This window comes from Halichondria panicea, chromosome 5 (genome assembly GCF_963675165.1).
Source record: "Halichondria panicea chromosome 5, odHalPani1.1, whole genome shotgun sequence".
Taxonomy (NCBI): Eukaryota; Metazoa; Porifera; class Demospongiae; order Suberitida; family Halichondriidae; genus Halichondria; species Halichondria panicea.
The window spans coordinates 1,330,807-1,352,461 of record NC_087381.1 but is presented as its reverse complement, the minus strand read 5'-3'; the positions used below and the strand labels follow the sequence as shown (position 1 = coordinate 1,352,461).

General features: G+C 38.8%; 3 protein-coding genes and 1 long non-coding RNA gene across 4 annotated transcripts; 1 reads left to right on the top strand and 3 right to left on the bottom strand.

The window, feature by feature from the left end:
- Nucleotides 1–7,292: 7,292 nt before the first annotated feature.
- LOC135336350 (uncharacterized) lies at nucleotides 7,293–9,714 on the bottom strand. The gene is made up of 4 exons (XM_064532113.1): nucleotides 9,623–9,714; nucleotides 9,402–9,545; nucleotides 8,736–9,300; nucleotides 7,293–7,491 (listed from the first exon to the last, which is right to left on the bottom strand). Exons 1-4 carry the CDS (start codon nucleotides 9,712–9,714, stop codon nucleotides 7,306–7,308), a joined length of 987 nt encoding a protein of 328 aa, XP_064388183.1. The 3' UTR covers nucleotides 7,293–7,305.
- On the top strand, nucleotides 7,490–8,440 carry LOC135336708 (uncharacterized). The gene is made up of 2 exons (XR_010394907.1): nucleotides 7,490–7,694; nucleotides 8,226–8,440. It is a non-coding gene; the product is annotated as an uncharacterized LOC135336708 (long non-coding RNA).
- A 3,354-nt stretch (nucleotides 9,715–13,068) lies between the features above and the next one.
- On the bottom strand, nucleotides 13,069–15,313 carry LOC135336686 (uncharacterized). The gene has a single exon (XM_064532544.1). The coding sequence runs from the start codon at nucleotides 14,083–14,085 to the stop codon at nucleotides 13,270–13,272; it is 816 nt and encodes a 271-aa protein (XP_064388614.1). The 5' UTR covers nucleotides 14,086–15,313; the 3' UTR covers nucleotides 13,069–13,269.
- A 447-nt stretch (nucleotides 15,314–15,760) lies between these two features.
- On the bottom strand, nucleotides 15,761–18,453 carry LOC135335723 (uncharacterized). Its single transcript, XM_064531269.1, has one exon. It carries the CDS (start codon nucleotides 17,554–17,556, stop codon nucleotides 15,949–15,951), a length of 1,608 nt encoding a protein of 535 aa, XP_064387339.1. The 5' UTR covers nucleotides 17,557–18,453; the 3' UTR covers nucleotides 15,761–15,948.
- Nucleotides 18,454–21,655: the final 3,202 nt, after the last annotated feature.

Here is a 21,655-nt window from a genome sequence, read left to right as displayed (position 1 = left end):
ATGGACTGCATGCACACGTTTATACCCATCGTATATAGTACATACCATACAAGTAATAACCTCAACATTGTGTGTGGGACTGCATGCATGTATGGCCTGAAATAACGATTGATTGCAAGTGTGTCCCACTGTTGTTTCCTCAATTTTTTTAATTAAAATATTACCTTCCATTGACCTGCATGCCATCAGCTGTTGTTAATGGTACAATGAAAGCACCGCGGGTGCTGATGCCTCGGTGGAGGTGCCAAAGCTACATAACATAAAACTACTAATAGCTAGCTTTTTATACACACTGTCACATTGTCAGATTATAATCATCACAAGTGATGAACATCTTTGTATGCAAATAGTGGGTAATGATCAGCTCTGATTATTGTTAAAAACGATCGAGTCTAAGGCTGCAAGTCAGCAGAGCCTTGCAGCTCTCTGCTCACTCTTGCAGCTAGCGTTCTAGTGCAGAGCTAACTACTAAGTAGAGTAGTAACACTCGGTGAACAAGTTTTGCTACGGACTCTTCTGAAAAGACTGCAATGCATGGCATTCCAAGTAAGCAAAACTAGGCGTAACTCGAGAACGAAGCATTATTTTGCAAATCCACGAATTATGATCCAAGTAAACATGACTATAAGCCTATAGAAACTCTTACTTGCACTTGATTCATCCTTGAGCAGCTGTAGCGGTCTACACACACACACAAACACACAAACACACACTACCGTATACCTCGCTTGCGCATGCACACCGAGGCATAATAACTGGTGTGGTTGTCAGCATAGACCTATATAATGATACTCTATAATTATGTTGATTTCTAATAGTGCATATACATGCATGCATGAAGTCAATATCACACACTTTTAGATTTAGCTCAAAAATGGCAACATAATTATAGTCTTTGTGTACATTTCAATGTCATAAAATGTTCAGGCGACTGCTGTATATAAAAATAACCATGAAAAAAATTAGCATGAACAATTTCCACTGATTCAAATAATATATATAATCTATATTATTATGAACATGCGTATCAAGTTACACGATTAATGTTCCAGGGATTAATGTTCCATGCAGGGAATTGCTACAGTTATCATGACTGTATAAAATTATAAGCACCGTATGCTATTATTCAGTTTCTACTCTTGAGAGCTAGCTTTAATATTAATAGAAACGAAAACATGTTCAGCGGATGTATATTTCGGCAATCTCAATTGGTGTGTCTTCATCGACTAAAGATTGCTCACCACAAATCCTCAATTTGATATCGTTTGTAGTTGGTTGAGGGAGTTGCTTGCAGAACCACGGTGGATTGTTGAACTCACAGCAAGTACTGGTATACCCTCGCATCCCTGACCATCCCAGACTGGATCATCAGAATAGAAGGTATTATATAAAGCGCTGTCGGCTTCCAGTTTCACAGAAGTAGTCTTGACCAATGAAGGGAGGTACAACTCTAGTGTAGGGAAGGTCAGGTCTTGTGCAAGGACACACATGAGCATCGGATCGAGTTTCATCGACTGCACCAGCAAATGTCCAGATGTGCTGACGAGGCGACTGTCCATAGGTTAGGCTCACACCATCAACGTAAACATCATCAATAGATAAAGATATGTTAATGAAATAAGGAGTGAGAGTATTATTTTGATATGCAATGATTCGACCACAAACTTTCGAATACTCCACCCCATAAGTTGAATACGTAGTGGAAGTACATCCTGCTGGTCCTTCTCGGCCACAAGTACGCAATGGTGGTTCTGTCCTGTTCACCAGTCTCAATCTCTCGGGGCAGTTTTGGTTGAATTCAGTCATATCAAGGTTGGCTACCCTCATCCATCCTCCTGCAGTGTTGCAGCTACAGCTTGTTCGATTCATGTCACAGTAGACCTGAACAGGAGAGCTAGTACTGTCAGTGACAATCCAATATTCTCCAGATGGTCGGTCTTGAAGGATGTCACTATTATACAAGAGCTTGCTGGGTTGTTGATTGTTCCAAGATTGGATTGGTTATTCTTCAACTCTATATTGGTGTACACCCTAGTAGTGGGATCTCCAAAGTAGGGTTACAATTATTGCTGTAATAATTATATACATGCATGTGTGTAAAACTGTTTAGTAGCATCCTTGTTAGTTTGTTGGCCTTTCTTTTTTAGTGCATGTACATACTTTCCTTAATTGACAATTTCTGGACAGGGTATACCGTATACTTAATGTACATGTACTATACACTTGTTGATATTTTAGCTGTCGCTTGTGCAGACAAAACTACCGGTGGAAATTCTCATGAGTGCCCTGTACTAATTATTGTCAAATGGTGCATGTGCTTAGCTCTTAATTTTAGATGTTGTACCATTCCTTTTGCTTAAATTGGGTGAAAATGATTTGAAAACACTGTTTCTAAACTTTCAGAAAACCACAAAAACTTAAATCTGGACTACCAGAACTCAATTAAGTTATGCTCATTAAATATAGTTGTGTTTTGATAGTATAGTACGGTACATTGTACATACATGCATGCCTTTAATTAATGAAGTTAACTCACAATGTAAGTGGCTGTACATTATTTATTAATGTCTTCAGTTCTAGAAATGATTCAATATGTCTATTTTAGTGTACGTACATCTCTATTATCTCAATGGGTGTGTCTTCATCATAAATGCTTTCATCAGAACAAAGCCTCAACTCGATATCGTCTGTAGTTGGTTGAGGGAGTTGCTTGCAGAACCACGGTGGATTGTTGAACTCACAGCAAGTACTGGTACCCCCGCATCCCTGACCGTCCCAGAGTGGATCATCAGGGTAGAAAGTAAATGTATGTTCTTGTCGGCTTCCAGTTTCACAGAAGTAGTCTTGACCAATAAAGGGAGGTACAACTCCAATGTAGGGGAGGTCAAGTCTTGTGCAAGGACACACCAATCTATTGGATTGAGTTTCATCGATTGCATTAGCAAATGTCCAGATGTGCTGACGAGGCAACTGTCCGTGGGTTAGGCTCACACCATCAACATAACCATCATCAATAGATAAAGATCTGTTTTTGAAGAATTGATCGAAAGCATCTGAAGTACTACTTTGATATGCAATGATTTGACCACAAACTTTTGAGTACTCCACCCCATAAGTTGAATAGGTAGTAGACACACATCGTGCTGGTCCTTCTATTCGGCCACAAGTACGCAATGGTGGTTCTGTTCTGGTTACCAGTCTCAATCCCTCTGGGCAGTTTTGGTTAGGATCAGTCATGTCAAGGTTGGCTACCCTCATCCATCCTCCTGCAGTGTTGCAGCTACAGCTTGTTCGATTCATGTCACAGTAGACCTGAACAGGAGAGCTAGTGTCAGGGGCAATCCAGTATTCTCCAGATGGTCAATCTTGAGAGATGTCACTGCAAGAGCTTGCCGGGTTGTTGATTGTTCCAAGATTGAAAGGCTCAATTGTGCTGGATTGGTTATTTAGTTGTCCCGTCATTGACTGATCTTCCAGGTTCTTTAACACTATATTGGTGTACACCAGTGCTGCCACAGCTACTAACAGAGAGGAAAAAGCAATAGCTAGGACGGTAAAGATTGCAAACCACTTCTTAGTACATCTGTTTTTAGCACATCCTTGCCTTTTTTTGTTTGTATTGCTCAGAACGTTGGAGGTGGAATTAGTTTCTGTTGTAAACACTTCTCTGTTTATTGCATAGGCTGTGTTATTTTTCGATGCAAATGTTTCTCTCCCATTGTTCTCAACCATAGTGTAGCCATTATCTTGGGTAGAATAGATATTGTAGGCAGTGTTTCCTTGCAATGCAATTGCTTGTGTTTCTCTTCCCTTGCTGGAGTGCGCAACTTTGTAGGCAGTGTTTAGCTCCATAATTCACAGTTGAAACTCTACCACTGACTTGAAATAGAGAGGTTGTTACTGTGCATGCATGGGGTTAATGTACTTCCCACGTTTTATACTAAGCGGTGCAGCACTCGGTAAATATTTCCCTTTCAGATTTGTCTAATGCATCGATGAGTTACAGGTTGTTGTGTAACTTGTTACAAGAGAAGTGTGCATGGGAGGCTTGCATGATGATTTTACTGCTTGCTTGTTTGTTCTGACTGCTTGCATGATGATTCATTCATTTTAGCACTGCATGTGTATGATAACACAACACCTTGTACCATGGTTTCACCAAAAATCAGTTGCATATATATAATTGTATACAATCCTGTACTTTTATAGGAAGTTTTGTAAGGTGTATGCATGTGGATAGTGCTTAGAACACAACACACTTAGCCAAGACTAGGTTTTAATCTTTATGCCGCTGAGTGCATTACGTAACCAAGCACTAAGGTCTAAGTGCACCAGCATTAAAATACGCAATTTTGGCTAGCTAGTTCTCAGTGAAGGATTTAGTGCTGTCACATTGGTTAGGTTATACAACTTCTATCTGGCTGCATTTCAATCAATTTGCTTGTATTTTTCATGAGAACAGTAAATAGTTTAACATGTTCAGCTGTGCGCTAAAATGAATCTCGGCTAGCTAAGTATGGTTTCATTCCAGTGGTATCTTCCTATATTCAGTAAGTGTTCACGTTATTTGATACCAACAGTTACAAGTTGTGGCATAAGAGAATTGTGGGAGGCTTGTGTGATGATTCTACCACTTGCATGTTTGTTCTGACCCCCTTGAATGATGATTCTTTCATTTAGTCACTGTTCACACCATATTTAGTTGTTTGACATAATTATTACATGTATGGCAATTCGTACACAGAGTAGGATGATTGGATATTGATTGCTTGTAGTAACATCTTCTCATTTGCTCTGGTTATAATTATTACAGCAATTGCAGCACTAAGGTCTGAGACTAGTCTTCTTAATATTGCCAACACTTTGTCATAGTTTACTCAAATTAAAAAATAACTTCTATCTATCTATCTACCGTATATATAGCGGGTAAATCCAATTAGTTAGTACGTGGATATTATTTTGGTTACTGTTTGCACTGCAGGTAAAGGTGGTCAATAATCTCTTCAGTTGTTGGTAAAATATTCGCGTTCCGGGCTTCAACAATGAAAACAATGAATGTTTGCTCCCCCAAAAAATGACCTGCATATTACAGTATATGCTTTAGATATTATTTTGGGGGTTGCTGTTTGTTTAGGTGGTCGATAATCTCTTCAATCGTTGGTAACATATTTTTAACACGAAAACAATGAACTCTTTGGCCCCCGAAAATTACCTGCTATTACGGTATGCTTTAGAGGTGATAGCTCCAAGCAGAAATAATGTAATGGCATATACCAGTTAACCACATAATTATAATTATATAATTATGCAGCAATAATCTTGTTCCAAGAATTACTTTCTGTTATATTCGTTTCTTCGTTTATTGCATAGGCTGTATTAATTTTCGATGCGAACGTTTCTCTCCTATTGTTCTCAATGACACTGTATAGTCATTATCTTGGGAGGAATATCTCTCATCTCAAGAAATTTTGTGATTATTGTACTAGATAAGCAGTGCTTTCCTGCAATGCAGGGGCTTGTGTTTCTTTTTCTCTTCTGTTGCTAGCGTGCACAACATCGTAGGCAGTGTTTGGATACACTAAATTCACATAAAATTCTACCACTGACTTGAAATAGATATAGACTGCTTACAATTATAGTTGCTGTGTATATTAAGTACAGCACTGGTATAATTATTTCTCTTTAATTGATATCTCCTTATTCAGTATGTGTTTGCCAACAGTTATATAGGAGAATAGTGGGAGGCTTGTGTATGATGATTCTATACCACTCGCATGTTTGTTCTGACTCCTTGCATGATGAGTCTTTTGGCACTGTTAACACACATTATACCACACTTATTTACTGATTCACTCCGTATCCTAGGTGATTTCCAGTGAATATGAGCCATATTTTTATGGCTCATATTTTTACTTCCTACAAGCACTATTCAACTTTTGAATCATCTTGACAATTTGTACACAGTAAAATAGCAATACAGCACGCAAAAAGTTTTTGTAGACTATGTTTTGTGCTATTGTCACATTGACCTGAGCTAGCTAGCAGTCTAAGCTACTTATTGCATGTTCATGAGGCTTGAAACACTGCAGTTCAATCCTTGCTCTGTGTTTCTAGTCAAGGCTGTGGCTCAGAGGTAAAGGAGTACAGTGCAGTGTTGGTATAGGTAGACTTGTGCAATGCAAATTGAAAACGGCAGCTGCTGATATTGGTGGGCGGGTCTGGTCAAAGTTTATGGCTTCCAGTAGAACCTAGCTGCTTGGAGAAGTAGCTAGCTCTAATACTTGACAGCTGTGACTGTTCTAACTGCATATTCTGAGGCACAAAAGTGGCTGTGAGAGCAAGCTTGACTGTCTCCATTGATGTTCAAATGACTGTTTTGCTGTTTTTGCAGTAAATAAATCAGTTGTTGACTGGTTGCCTAGTAATTATGGTTTATAACTAACCTCAGCCTCGGGCTACGCCCTCGGCGTTGGTTGGTTATAAGCCATAATTACTAGTCAACCAGTCAATAACTATAACTTATATACGTCACCACTAATTGATCAACAGCTGTAGCATACAGTCCCAGGCATGCACAGTTTTCAAGTTGTTTTTTTAGTTTTTTCAAGAAATGAGAAAAGAGCTAGGCTTGACTGTATTAAGACTCAAAACGACGGCAGAAACACGGAAGGTGCTCTCCAACAAGATGGCTAAGCTTCCATGGCATGGGCGTAGATACATTTTATCCAAGAAGAGCTTGCAAATCCAGTAAGGGACATCGAATGGTCAACTCTTGAGCATCTGTAGGAGTCGACATGTTGCTCAACTAGCTCTTTGACGGCTGCAAAATCCAGCATAGTCTCGTTCTTTTTTGCAGGTCTGCATCGTGGATTGAATTGTTGCTAGGGGGAGGTCCTTTTATAGTGCTGCGTCAACGTGGTATAAGTCAGATATGCCACACCTACTCGGAGGATATGCACCCTATATATCCTCCTCTTAGGTGTGGTATATCCTATACTTAGTCATTTGTTATCGTTATTTGTCATATAATTATTGTATTTTACATACCAATGTTGCGGTTAAATAATAATTATGTGATACGTACGTGACTCCATTGCTAATAGAAAGAAAATGTTACTATACTGACTCTGTCAGAACTATGTAATGTGCATTAATGTATATATGTGTAACTAATTATCATCTAGACCACAATAGATTAGAAGCTAAAAGCTATGATTGATAAAATTATTAATCAAAAAATGGTGCATGTACCCGGTCTCGGCTCTAATACTGTCTATTTGCATTTAATTGTCTTGAGCGTGTAATTCAACGAACATAGATCTCAACTATCTCAATGGGTGTGTCTTCATTGCTAATACCCTCATCACCACAAAGCCTCAACTCGATATTGTCTGTAGTTGGTTGAGGGAGTTGCTTGCAGAACCACGGTGGATTGTTGAACTCACAGTAAGTACTGGTACCCCCGCATCCCTGACCATCCCAGCATAGATACTATAAATTACATGGATATGAAACGCCTCTAGATTACAGTGATTCCAGATAGTATCGGGAGTTTTGCTGGGAGGAGGATTGTCTCACAGCTACCAGAAAATGAAGAGCTACTGGCAAGCAAAGAATCTGTTGTCACAAGAGTGTACGATTGAAAGCTGAAGTGATAGACCACCACTATGATTGGCTTTAACTAGGTCTGTAAAGTAAGTTTTAGTTATGATTGTTCCAGTTAGAGCGTTGTAGCTGATTTGTGGAGCTGAAAATGGCTATATTCACTCTATTAATAACTTTGTGTTAGTTGATCTGCTGTTTGAAAAGAATTACTGTGTTTATTTTTTGTGTAGTAGTTAGCCAGTAGGTATAGGTACTGGGTCCACTTACTTTTGACCTTGTGTATGCTTTAACTATCTGGTTACAAACAGTTGAAGGTGTTTTAAAGTGTCCTTCTTTGTGTCAGTTGATTTCTTGAACCATATTTGTTGAATGTCTGTACTAAGTTTTATTGCATAGAGTAAGAGCATGTTCACCGGGTCCACAAAGTTTTATTGATGCACATGTCTTAGTTTGGCTAAAAAGCAAGTTCAAATGTACTAAAAATTCACGCTCTCAATGAATTGTTGTTGATTATTTATTATTTTTTGATTATGAAATTATAGCTACATAATTATTATTCGTTCGTATAATTATTATAGTAGTTACAATGTCATACTTGACTGTTTGCTTATGTTTTGCAGCCAGACTACACCTCAGACAATGCCTTGCGAGAAGAAGGAACCATTCATTGACTGGCGAAAGAATGACACGAGAATGTGACGTCCACATGTCTATGTCAAAGCCTCTACTCCACATCAGCTATTATAGCCAAGCATTATCATGATTCATTCATTTCCAATCTATCTAGACACATAGTTTTTGTTATTAAATAATAATAATATTTTGTGCTATATTAAATCCCATGCAGAATGCACATGTAAAGTGTATTCTTGTTATTGTCAAGCCTCCATCATCATCATTCTCTGTCAGAAATTTTCAAAAGTCATCTGAGACGCTCTCAGAGCTGGAACAACGAGACACACTTTCAGTAGCCATTTTTATTCGGAAAAATTCGTATACTAGACCGTTACATCCGAGGCAATCATCATCCCAGCCCAAACGTCCGTTTACGGAGGCGTTTCATATCCATGTAATTTATAGTATCTATGATCCCAGAGTGGATCATCAGGGTAGAAGGTATTATGAATAACGTGCTGTTGGCTTCTAGTTTCACAGAAGTAATCTTGACCAATGAAGGGAGGTACAACTCCAATGTAGTTGAGGTTAGGTCTTGTGCAGGGACATGCCCGTCTATCGGTTTGAGTTTCATTGACTGCATTCACAAATGTCCAGATGTGCTGATGAGGCGAGTGACCGTGGGTTAGGCTCACACCATCAACGTAAACATCATCAATAGATAAAAATCTGTTAGAGAAGTATGGAGTAAAAGCATCCGGAGTGCTACTTTGATATGCAATGATTCGACCACAAACTGTTGAATACTCCACCCCATACGTCGAATAGGTAGTAGACAGACATCCCAGTGCATGTTTGCCACAAGTACGCAATGGTGGTTCTTCCCTGGTTACCAGTCTCAATCCCTCTGGGCAGTTTTGGTTGGGATCGGTCATGTCAAGGTTGGCTACCCTCATCCATCCTCCTGTAGTGTTGCAGCTACAGCTTGTTCGATTCATGTCACAGTAGACCTGAACAGGAGAGCTAGTACTGTCAGTGGTAATCCAGTATTCTCCAGATGGTCGATCTTGAGGGATATCTCTGCAAGAGCTAGCTGGGTTGTTGATTAACTCAGCAATAATGGACTGTACGTCATTGAGTTGACTGGATTGGTTGTTCAGTTGCTCGTTGGCAGACTGTACTTGCTTATTTTATTAGTACTGCTCAGCTGCTCAGAAAAGTTATTTTGAAGGAACAAAATTGAATCACTGAGTTGAGCTTGTAGGGTTTGAATTTGTTGACTGGATTGGTTGTTCAGTTGATACTGTTCATCTGGTTCTTCAACTCTATATTGGTGTATACAAGTGCTGCCACAGCTACCAACAGAGACAAAACAAAAGCTATGACAGCAAGAATTGCAAACCGTTTTTTACCAGATTCATTTTTAACCACTTCTTGCCTTATTCTCTGTGTGATGTCCAAGAACACTGTCAGAATTAGTGCATTTACCTCCATCAGTGTTGGTTGTGTATTTTTCTCTTCCAATATTATTACTGATAAGCCAGTGTTTTTTTTTCTACAGAGACTCCTGAGGCCAGACAGGCATAGGTATTCACAACACAGTGAACCACCTGTACTGCTAACACGCTCGCCCCATGACACCTTGTGTCACCCTAGTATAATAATAACTGTATAGAGAGTTATAGTTGCTGTGTTTTATCAGGAGCAATTGGAGCGTCATAAGGATACGTGTAATGCACTATTCTCTAGCCATAACAGCTCTGGAATGTGCAAGTCCTGTGTACGTAACGCCTAAACAAGGGAAGTTTCTAAGTGATTTAGAAGACCAAGGGCTGATCGTATAGTATCTCGGCATGTGGTACGTGTATTGATCTGGTTCCTCATACAATGAGTGAACTGTTTAAGTGTAGGCTTTGTTATCATTCTGCATATATCGAATCCGTAACAATTATTATTTTGGAACATAGAAACATCTGCCACCTAATTATCAGAATTTTAGCATGTTGTGATTGCAATTTAATACAGTTAGTGTTTGTAATTACTACACCATGAGATGAGTTAGTTTTCAATTTCCGTACAGTAATGGTGTTATTATTATAGTGAAGTCTAATAGCTATTTCTTACACGTATAGGTGATGTTCCAAGTCAATGTTACATAGTCTGTCGTTCAGATTCTACGGTAATGTACGGCCCCCTTACACATTACACAACACAACCACAGCCACAGGTGAGTGGGTGGGTGGGTTGTAGAGATCGTGCTAGCTAGAATAAACTGGACTGCAACAACCTCAGATCTTTGGCAATAACATGTGTACAATGTAGGAATTACTATACCATATTACTAGAATGTTTTGCAAGCATCAACATATGCAAACTTTGCGAGGGATGATCAATTCGCAGCAACTAGTTACTGAGCACTGAGTCCGAAAGTTTCATTACGGTAAGGTTGTTTTAATTGACAGGAAATGGGGTTTTACAGGAAGTGCTGTCACAATCGCACAACCTAGTAAATGCACACAGATCCTTGCCAGACATATTGACTTGTCACATTCAATGAGATTGAACTCCTGTGAAATGGGTGTGGTCAGTACCATCAAGGATCGAGGAGATTACTGATTATTTCCAGTATCTCAATTGTCCCTCACGATTACCACAACTCTTAATAATTGTCAACGTGACACTAATATATTAATTGCCTTAATTCAAACGTGGACTTCACTATTTCAATGACATTGCACATTTTCTGGACGATTATTTCACTACATCAATGAAGAAGGATTTGCAGACAATGTAATTGCTAATAAATTCACTCTCTCACTTTCTCAACAGTAGAAGGATCGGTGTTTTTGACAAAGTATGTGTTGAATTCTGAAGTTGCTCATGGCTCTGTAGTTGAGAGTATCTACGACATCTCACCATCTCACCACATAAAATATACTAGAAGATGTGTATTTAGTTACTTTCATTACAAAATTTACCCCGCATCCCATACAGAGCTACTGTGAATGCTGTGCTGAACCTATAATTGGTAGGTGATGAGCGTTATAGTTGACAGGCCATAGTACTTGCCCTCGGAGGGGATTGTCACGGTTGCTGTCGACAGCAAATCCTGAGCTGGACAATGAGATTGTGAACACACTGTATGCGCTCCTGGACCAAATATCAGATAAGAATACTACTTGCCGCATGATTGCATGTACTATTGCTGAGTATACCTTAGTAACACTTACACTATATATATTATCTATATTGGTGTACATGCACACTAGTGCTGCCACAGCTAGCAATATAGACAGAATAAAACTCGGCTACGATGACAAGAATTGCACAAAATCTTCTTGCAGTTCGCTTCTGCAGTTCGCTTCTGCAGTTGACTTTTTCAGTTGCTCAATCTCACAATCTCACATGACATCAACATGTGCTTTAATAAGAAACAGGCAAGAGAATAATTATGCTGGCTATAGCTATAGCTATAGCTGTGTCTAATTCTAATATCTCTGCTGTGTCTGTCTGTGTTTTATCATGGCACATTTGCAACAACTCAACGGTATACGGGTAATAGGACTGCCGGATATATATGCAGACATTAATATTGAATACCCCATTTCAACTATCTGTTGATGAAATATTTTTACTCGTGGAGACCTTACAAATAATTGTTCAAACACAGACAGACACAAGAGATATTAGACACAGCTAGCTAGCCAGCATAATCATTGGCTTGCCTGTTTCTTATTAAGAAATATATGTTGATTATGGTAACCTGTTATACAGACTTGCTATCAGCATTTCTAGGTACTGCTGTACAATATTTCTATGTCCTTATAATGCTGTAAATCATATGGAATTGTGATCATTGTGATTGAGCAACTGCAAAAGTCAACTGCCAACTGCAAAAGTCAACTGCAAAAGTCAACTGCAAAAGCCAACTGCATAAGCCAAGTGCAGAAGCGTAGTTGAACTGCAGAAGCGCAGGTGAACTGTGAAATGAACCGCAAATGCAAAATGGAGTAGGTGTATACCTCGGGCCACCGTACAGATATCCATGGTACAGGTAGCTTGTACTATGAATAACTAGAACCGCTGTTAATCCAACCCATTTACAACTTAGTAGTAGTAAACACTCTTTGATCCCTGCATGTTTTGTGTGCGTGTGCTTGCACTTGATAAACCACATTTACAATTCAGACAACCGGTTTCAAATGCGGTCGTGTAGTTTTAGTGAATCTGATTGGATACTGATCTTCACAATGTAATCCAAGTGGGTGTACACATTTTTGTGCTTCTCACAATTTTTGTCGCAGTACTTTTCAAGATGGTCCTTAAAGGGTGGAGGGAGGACTTTAGGCTGAACACAAGCCAATGTACCCTAGCAGGGTACATGGGACTTGTACCCTGGAGTATCCTGAGAGTTTCAATGGATATTCCTTAGTGTCACAGCACATCATGGTACATGTACAGTGCTCTGTACTATCCATCTGCATGTAAGTATCATGTTTAAACCAATTGTACAGTGTCATACTGAAACAACGATGAAGTGCAAGTAAGAGTTTCTATAGGCTTCTTGTCATGGGTTTTAATTTTTAATTCATGGATTTGCAAAATGATGTTTCGTTCTACTGAAAAATGTGTTGTTCTAGTAATAACTTTTGGGTTGCCTATACACTTGTTCTATAATTTAACACCTCATAGTTGTTAATGCTAAACAATACAGGTTGTTACTATACTATACATGATAACTGTAGCAATTCCCTGCATGAATCAGTGACATAGATTAGCTCAAAAATGGCTACATAATTATAGTCTTTGTGTACATTTCAATGTCGTAAAATGTTCAGGCGACTGCTGTAAATAAAAATAACCATGAAAAAATTAGTATGAACAATTTCCACTGATTCAAATAATATATAATATATTATAATCTATATTATGAACATGCGTATCAAGTTACATGATTAATGTTCCAAATGTATAAAATTATAAGCACTGTATGCTATTATTCAGTTTCTACTCTTGAGAGCTAGCTTATGAATAGAAACGAAAACATGTTCAGCGGATGTATATTTCGGCAATCTCAATTGGTGTGTCTTCATCGACTAAAGATTGCTCACCACAAATCCTCAATTCGATATCGTTTGTAGTTGGTTGAGGGAGTTGCTTGCAGAACCACGGTGGATTGTTGAACTCACAGCAAGTACTGGTACCCCCGCATCCCTGACCATCCCAGAGTGGATCATCAGAATAGAAGGTATTATAAATAAAGCGCTGTAGGCTTCCAGTTTCACAGAAGTAGTCTTGACCAATGAAGGGAGGTACAACTCTAGGGTAGGGGAGGTCAGGTCTTGTGCAAGGACACACATGAGCATCGGATCGAGTTTCATCGACTGCACCAGCAAATGTCCAGATGTGCTGACGAGGCGACTGTCCATAGGTTAGGCTCACACCATCAACGTAAACATCATCAATAGATAAAGATATATTAATGAAATATGGAGTGAAAGCATCCAGAGTATTATTTTGATATGCAATGATTCGACCACAAACTTTCGAATACTCCACCCCATACGTTGAATAGGTAGTAGAAGTACATCCTGGTCCTTCTCGGCCACAAGTATGCAATGGTGGTTCTGTCCTGGTTACCAGTCTCAATCCCTCTGGGCAGTTTTGGTTGGGATCAGTCATGTCAAGGTTGGCTACCCTCATCCATCCTCCTGCAGTGTTGCAGCTACAGCTTGTTCGATTCATGTCACAGTAGGCCTGAACAGGAGAACCAGTGGCAATCCAGTATTCTCCAGATGGTCGATCTTGAGGGATGTCACTGCAAGAGTTAGCTGGGTTGTTGATTGTTCCAGGATAGAATGCCATTGGACCTATAACTCAGCAAAAATAGACTGCAGGTCATTGAGGTCTCGAATAATAATTTCATTTTGCTCAGAAGTATTACTTGAAAGAGCTACGATTGAATTGCTGAGTTGACTGGATTGGTTGTTCAGTTGCTCGTTGGTAGACTGTACTTGTTTATTAGTACTGCTCAGCTGCTCAGAAAAGTTGTTTTGAAGGAGTAAAATTGAATGACTGAGTTGAGCTTGTAGGATTTGAATCTGTTGACTGGATTGGTTGTTCAGTTGCTCGTTCATGGACTGTATTTGCTTATTGGTACTGATCATCTGATTCTTCAACTCTATATTGGTGTAGACCAGTGCTGCCACAGCTACCAACAGAGACAGAACAAAAGCTACGATGACAAGAATTGCAAATCGTTTTTTACCATAATTATTCATTTTTAGCCACTTCTTGCCTTATTCTCTTTGTGTTGCTTTTGTTGTCCAAAACACTTTCGGTAGATTTAGTATCCAGCAGTATTGTATCCAGTGTTCTCAATGGTACTGTACTCATTATCTGTTTGGGTGAGACTTCTCTGGTTGACATTGTAGGCAATGCTTTCCTGCAAATCAATTGCTTGTATTTCTCTGTTACCATGCACAACATCGTAGGCAGTGTTTAGCTCCATAATTCACTGTTGAAACTCTACCACTGGCTTGATATAGAGAGGTTGTTATATATATAGACTTATCGTATAGTTGCTGAACGTATGTTTTACTAGTGCAGCAATCGTTTCCCTTCTAATTGTTATTTCCTTTCAGTAGGTGTTTAAGTCATCGATACCAACAGTTACAGGTTATGTTATAAGAGAATTACAGGAAGCTTGTTCTGACAGCTTGTATGATTGTTCTGACTGATTGTTCTGACAGCTTGCACGATTCTTCCGCTTGATTGTTCTGACAGCTTGGATGATTGTTCTGACAGCTTTTATTCTTCTGCTTGATTGTTCTGACAGCTTGGATTTGTTCTGACAGCTTTTATTCTTCCGCTTGGATAATGGTTCTGACAACTTGCATGTTGTTAGAACTGTTAACATGCACACCATAATTATTGGTTTGACATAATATTACTTGGCAACGATAGATCCTGTTCCGTACCGTATTTTCGCGAGAGAACGGTAGTACTATAAAGCTAATACGCTCATATTGGTTTTATACAGTTCAGCGGATTTGTTTTATTTTCTCCCCAAATTTGTCTAATTTGAAGACAATGGTTGTGTGTTATAAATGAAGTATGCATGGGAGGCTGCTCATTTTACGCGGTATATTATCATTTCTTACAAGAGCAGCTTTGCATGACGTTAACTGCATGTCAGTATATAGATCAACTCTCACATAGAATCAACTCTTTAAGGTCAACTCAACTCCTGAAATCAACTGAAATCAACTGAACTCTTGAAATCCAGAAATTGAATAACTGTTGACATTTTCTTTTCAGCTAATTTATAGCTCATGCCCGAAAGTTGACTAATGAGTTTTTAAGCAAGTAAGATTATTTAATCAGACCATGCAGACCATGTGTTGAGGGATGGCTGTCGTATACCTATATAGTATACTGCACAAAGTCATGAGTTAATTTGTATGTTATAATGTTTTTAGCCTCAAGTGTTCTATGAGTATTCACCATTGATGTAGTTTCACTCATGAGTTTGCATGGCCATGGGCATGGCAATATAGCGACTCAATCAGTTGTGTTGCATGCATGGGCAAATATGAACTGCTCAATATATAATAGGTAGGAAATTGATATAGCTATTATGTTCATAGCTGCTGTATTATTCAGTTTCTACTTTCTTAAATGTTTATAGCAGCATGCAGCTAGCTATATAGCTAAGTGAAAAAGTGTTCAGCGAATGTATATTTCCACAATCTCAATTGGTGAGTCTTCGTCTGGTATTTGATTACCACAAAGCCTTAACTCAATATCGTCTGTAGTTGGTTGAGGAAGTTGCTTGCAGAACCACGGTGGATTGTTGAACTCACAGCAAGTACTGGTACCCCCGCATCCCTGACCATCCCAGAGTGGATCATCAGGATAGAACATACCAATAATAAATGCTTGTCGACTTCCAGTTTCACAGAAGTAGTCTTGACCGATGAATGGAGGTACAACTCCAGTATAGGTCAAGTCAGGTCTTGTGCAGGGACATACATAACCGTTAAATCGAACTTCATCAAGTGCATTAGCAAATGTCCAAATATGCTGACGAGGCGACTGTCCATGGGTTAGGCTCACACCATCAACGTAAACATCATCAATAGATGCAGCTCTGTTTGTGAAATATGGCTCAAAAGCATCCGGAGTACTACTTTGATATGCAATGATTCGACCACAAACGTTTGAATACTCCACCCCATAAGTTGAATAGGTAGTGGAAGTACATCCTACTTGTCGTTCGATTTGGCCACCACAAGTACGCAGTGGTGCTGTTGTCCTGGTAACCAGTCTCATTCCATCTGGGCAGTTTTGGTTGGGATCAGTCATGTCAAGGTTGGCTACCCTCATCCATCCTCCTGCAATGTTGCAGCTACAGCTTGTTCCATTCATGTCACAGTAGACCTGAACAGGAGAGCTAGTAGTGTTAGTGGCAATCCAGTATTCTCCAGATGGTCGGTCTTGAGGGATATCACTACAAGAGCTAGCTGGGTTGTTGATTGTTCCAAGATAAAGTAGTGGCTCCAATTCTTTAAGGATAGACTGTGCATCATTGAGATTTCTCAAAATATGTTTGTTTTGCTCGGAAATGTTGCTTGAAAGATCTATGATTGAATTGCTGAGTTGACTGGATTGGTTGTTCAGTTGCTCGTTGGTAGACTGTACTTGTTTATTAGTACTGCTCAGCTGCTCAGAAAAGTTGTTTTGAAGGAGTAAAATTGAATGACTGAGTTGAGCTTGTAGGATTTGAATCTGTTGACTGGATTGGTTGTTCATGATCAGTTGTTCGTTCATGGACTGTGCTTGCTTATTAGTACTGCTCAGCTGCTCAGAAAAGTTGTTTTGAAGGAGTAAAATTGAATGACTGAGTTGAGCTTGTAGGATTTGAATCTGTTGACTGGATTGGTTGTTCAGTTGCTCGTTCATGGACTGTATTTGCTTATTGGTACTGATCATCTGATTCTTCAACTCTATATTGGTGTAGACCAGTGCTGCCACAGCTACCAACAGAGACAGAACAAAAGCTACGATGACAAGAATTGCAAATCGTTTTTTACCATATTCATTTTTAGCCACTTCTTGCCTTATTCTCTTTGTGTTGCTTTTGTTGTCCAAAACACTTTCGGTAGATTTAGTATCTCCAGCAGTATTGTATCCAGTGTTCTCAATGGTACTGTACTCATTATCTGTTTGGGTGAGACTTCTCTGGTTGACATTGTAGGCAATGCTTTCCTGCAAATCAATTGCTTGTATTTCTCTGTTACCATGCACAACATCGTAGGCAGTGTTTAGCTCCATAATTCACTGTTGAAACTCTACCACTGGCTTGATATAGAGAGGTTGTTATATATATAGACTTATCGTATAGTTGCTGAACGTATGTTTTACTAGTGCAGCAATCGTTTCCCTTCTAATTGTTATTTCCTTTCAGTAGGTGTTTAAGTCATCAATACCAACAGTTACAGGTTATGTTATAAGAGAATTACAGGAAGCTTGTATGATTCTTTTGCTTGCATGATTGTTCTGACAGCTTGCATGATTGTTCTGACTGATTGTTCTGACAGCTTGTATGATTGTTCTGACAGCTTTTATTCTTCCGCTTGGATAATGGTTCTGACAGCTTTTATTCTTCCGCTTGGATGATGGTTCTGACAGCTTGCATGTTGTTAGAACTGTTAACTTATTAATGTTATTGGTACTGATCATCTGGTTCTTCAACTCTATGTTGGTGTACACCAGTGCTGCCACGGCTAGCAACAGAGACAGAACAAAAGTTATGACAGTAAAAATTGCAAGCCACTTTTTAGCACATTCATTTTTAGCCAAGCCTTGCCTTGTTCCACTATTGGTATTGCTCAGATGTATGCCAACCACTTCTTATCACATTCATTTTTAGCATATCCTTGCCTTTTTTTCTTTGTATTGCTCAGAACATCGGAGGTAGAATTAGGTTTTGTTGTAAACACTTCTCTGTTTATTGCATAGGCTGTGTTATTTTTCGATGCAAATGTTTCTCTCCCATTGTTCTCAACCATAGTGTAGCCATTATCTTGGGTAGAATCGTTATTGTAAGCAGTGTTTCCTTGCAATGCAATAGCTTGTGTTTCTCTTCTCTTGCTAGCATGCGCAACTTTGTAGGCAGTGTTTAGCTCCATAATTCACTGTTGAAACTCTACCACTGACTTGAAATAGAGAGGCTGTTATACTCTGCATGAGGTTAATGTCTAGTTCCTGTGTTTTATACTAAGTGCAGCACTCGATAAATATTTCCCTTCCAGATTTCTAATGCATCGATGAGTTACAGGTTGTTGTGTAACTTTAAGAAAAGTGTGCATGGGAGGCTTGCATGATGATTCTATCACTTGCTTGTTTGCTCTGACTGCTTGCATAATGATTCATTCATTTTAGCACATGATATATATAACACAACACCTTGTACCATGGTTTCACCAAAGATCAAAATTTTCAGTAAATGCATTTAATTATAATACCTTGGCTGTCACAATAATGCTCTTCTTGCAGAAACTTTGATATTTGCTGTGTATACATTCCTGTACTTTTATAGGAAGTTTTGTAAGGTGTATGCATGTGGATGGTGCTTAGAACACACAACACTTAGCCAAGACTAGGTTTTAATCTGTGTGTCACCGAGTGCATTACATAACCGAGAGTCCATCTAAGTGCATCAGCATTAAAATACGCGATTTTGGCTAGCTATAGTTCTGAAGGATTTAGTGCTGTCACATTTATCTTTTTATAATTATAGAGCTTGACCTGTTAAACCAGTTTTCTACCTGGCTGGATTTAAATCCATTTCGTCTCAATTTGCTTGTATTTTTCATGAGAACAGTAACTGGTTCAGCTGCCCACTCAAATGAACTCTCGGCTAGCTAAGTATGGTTTCATTCCAGTGGTATCTCCTTATATTCAGTAAGTGTTCATGTCATTTGATACCAACAGTTACAAGTTGTGGCATAAGAGAATTGTGGGAGGCTTGTGTGATGATTCTACCACTTGCATGTTTGTTCTAACCCCTTGAATGATGATTCTTTCATTTAGTCACTGTTCCTACCATATTTAGTTGTTTGACATAATTATTACATGTGTGGCAATGTTCGTACACAGAGTAGGATGATTGGATATTGATTGCTTGTAGTAACATCTTCTCATTTGCTCTGGTTATAATTATTACAGCAATTGCAGCACTAAGGTCTGAGACTAGTCTTCTTAATGTTGCCAACACTTTGTCATAGTTTACTCAAAATTAATTAAAAAAACATATATAGCGGTAAATCCGATTAGTTAGTACATGGATATTATTTTAGGGGGTTACTGTTTGCATTCATGTACCCTAGGGTACATTGGCTGTGGTCAGCCTAAAGCCTTCTCTTATAACATAATTATAACCTGTAAGTACTTACCAAATAAAGAGAGAAATAAGAAACGAATCTTAAAGTATATTTGTGTTGAAAATGCCCTGGAAGTTCTTCATCAATGCATGCTACAATAATTATGTGGTTAACTGGTATGCTATTACATTATTTCTGCTTGGAGCTTATCACCTCTAAAGCATATACCGTAATATAGCAGGTAATTTTTGGGGGAGCAAAAATTTCATTGTTTTGGTTGTTGAAGCCCGGAACGCGAATATTTTACCGACGACTGAAGATATTATTGACTACCTTTACACCCTAGCAGGGTATTAAATGGGATTTGTATCCTGGAATATCCTGAGAGTTTCAATGTATATCCCTTAGTATCAGAGCACATCATGGTACAAATAACTATAGACTATAATTTATAGTAATATTGCACTCTTACTATGTGTGCACAGTGTCAATGTGTGTCAGTTTGTATTTAATATGAGAAAACCATTCAATTTAAAGCATAATAATCATGCTAGCTAAAAATTAATACTTATACAACGATCAAGTGCTCTTGGGGACTTAAGCGTTTTCAATTGCAATAACTAATACGTACAGAACATGCGTTATGTTGAGTGTTTAATGTGAGTACTTTTAGCGTATGTACATCTCAACTATCTCAATGGGTGTGTCTTCATTACTAATGACCTCATCACCACAAAGCCTCAGCTCAATATTGTCTGTAAATGTGACAGGCTCTGGGAAAACCAGACTATTGGAGCAGACTAAAATATGTGTGATTAATGTACCAAATAATAGAGCAGAGCATTGCCTACACAATGATGTGCTTAGTGTTCACATACCTAGTTTCATACCCGAGTCATGCACGTTGGAAACTCGAAGCCGTAAAATGTAGTATCGAGAAAAACGACTCTCAAAGATTGCTTAATTAGGAAAAATAAGGTAATAGCGAAACTTTGGACGAAGCGTTTCGATGGAAAGAGTTGGATTTAGAGCATCAGATTTTACAGAGAGGTAGTAGAAGGACTGTAGATACTTATACATCAATAACATTTTATTTGAGATTTTATACTGTAGGCATAAATTTAGCTGTAGCTCAATACTAAATTCTGCTCCAATAGTCTGGTTTTCCCAGAGCCTGTCACAAATAGTTGATTGAGGGAGTTGCTTGCAGAACCACGGTGGATTATTGAACTCACAGCAAGTACTGGTACCCCCGCATCCCTGACCATCCCAGACTGGATCATAGGGTTAGGGATAGAAGATACCGTTATTATGACTAATGTGTTGTCAGCTTCCAGTTTCACAGAAGTAATCTTGACCGATGAAGGGAGGTACAACGCCAGTATAGGGGAGGTTAGGTCTTGTGCAAGGACACACACTAGAATCGGATTGAGTTTCATTCACAAATGTCCAGATGTGCTGACGAGGCGAGTGACCATAGGTTAGGCTCACACCCTCAACATAAACATCATCAATAGATAAAGTTATGTTGAAGAAATATGGGTGAAAAGCATTTTGGAGTGCTACTTTGATATGCAATGATTCGACCACTTGAGAGATGTCACTACAAGAGCTAGCTGGGTTCATTCTTGTTCCAGGATAGAATGCCATTGGATCTAGCTCAGCAATAATATACTGTAGGTCATTGAGGTCATTGAGGTCTCAAATAATAATCATTTTGCTCAGAAATGTTGCTTGAAATAGCTAGAATTGAATTGCTGAGTTGACTGGATTGGTTGTTTCCCTCGTGGATTGTACGTACTTGTTGGTACTGATCATCTGGTTTTTCAACTCTATATTGGTGTATACACCACAGCTACTAACAGAGACAAAACAAAAGCTACGATGGCAAGGATTGCAAACCACTTTTTAGCACATCTATTTTTAGCCAATTGCAAGCCAAGCCTTTTTTTCTTTGTATTGCTCAGAACAAGTAGAATTGATTTCTGCTGTAACCACTTTTCTGTTTATGCATAGGCTGTGTTATTTTTCGATGCAAATATTTCTCT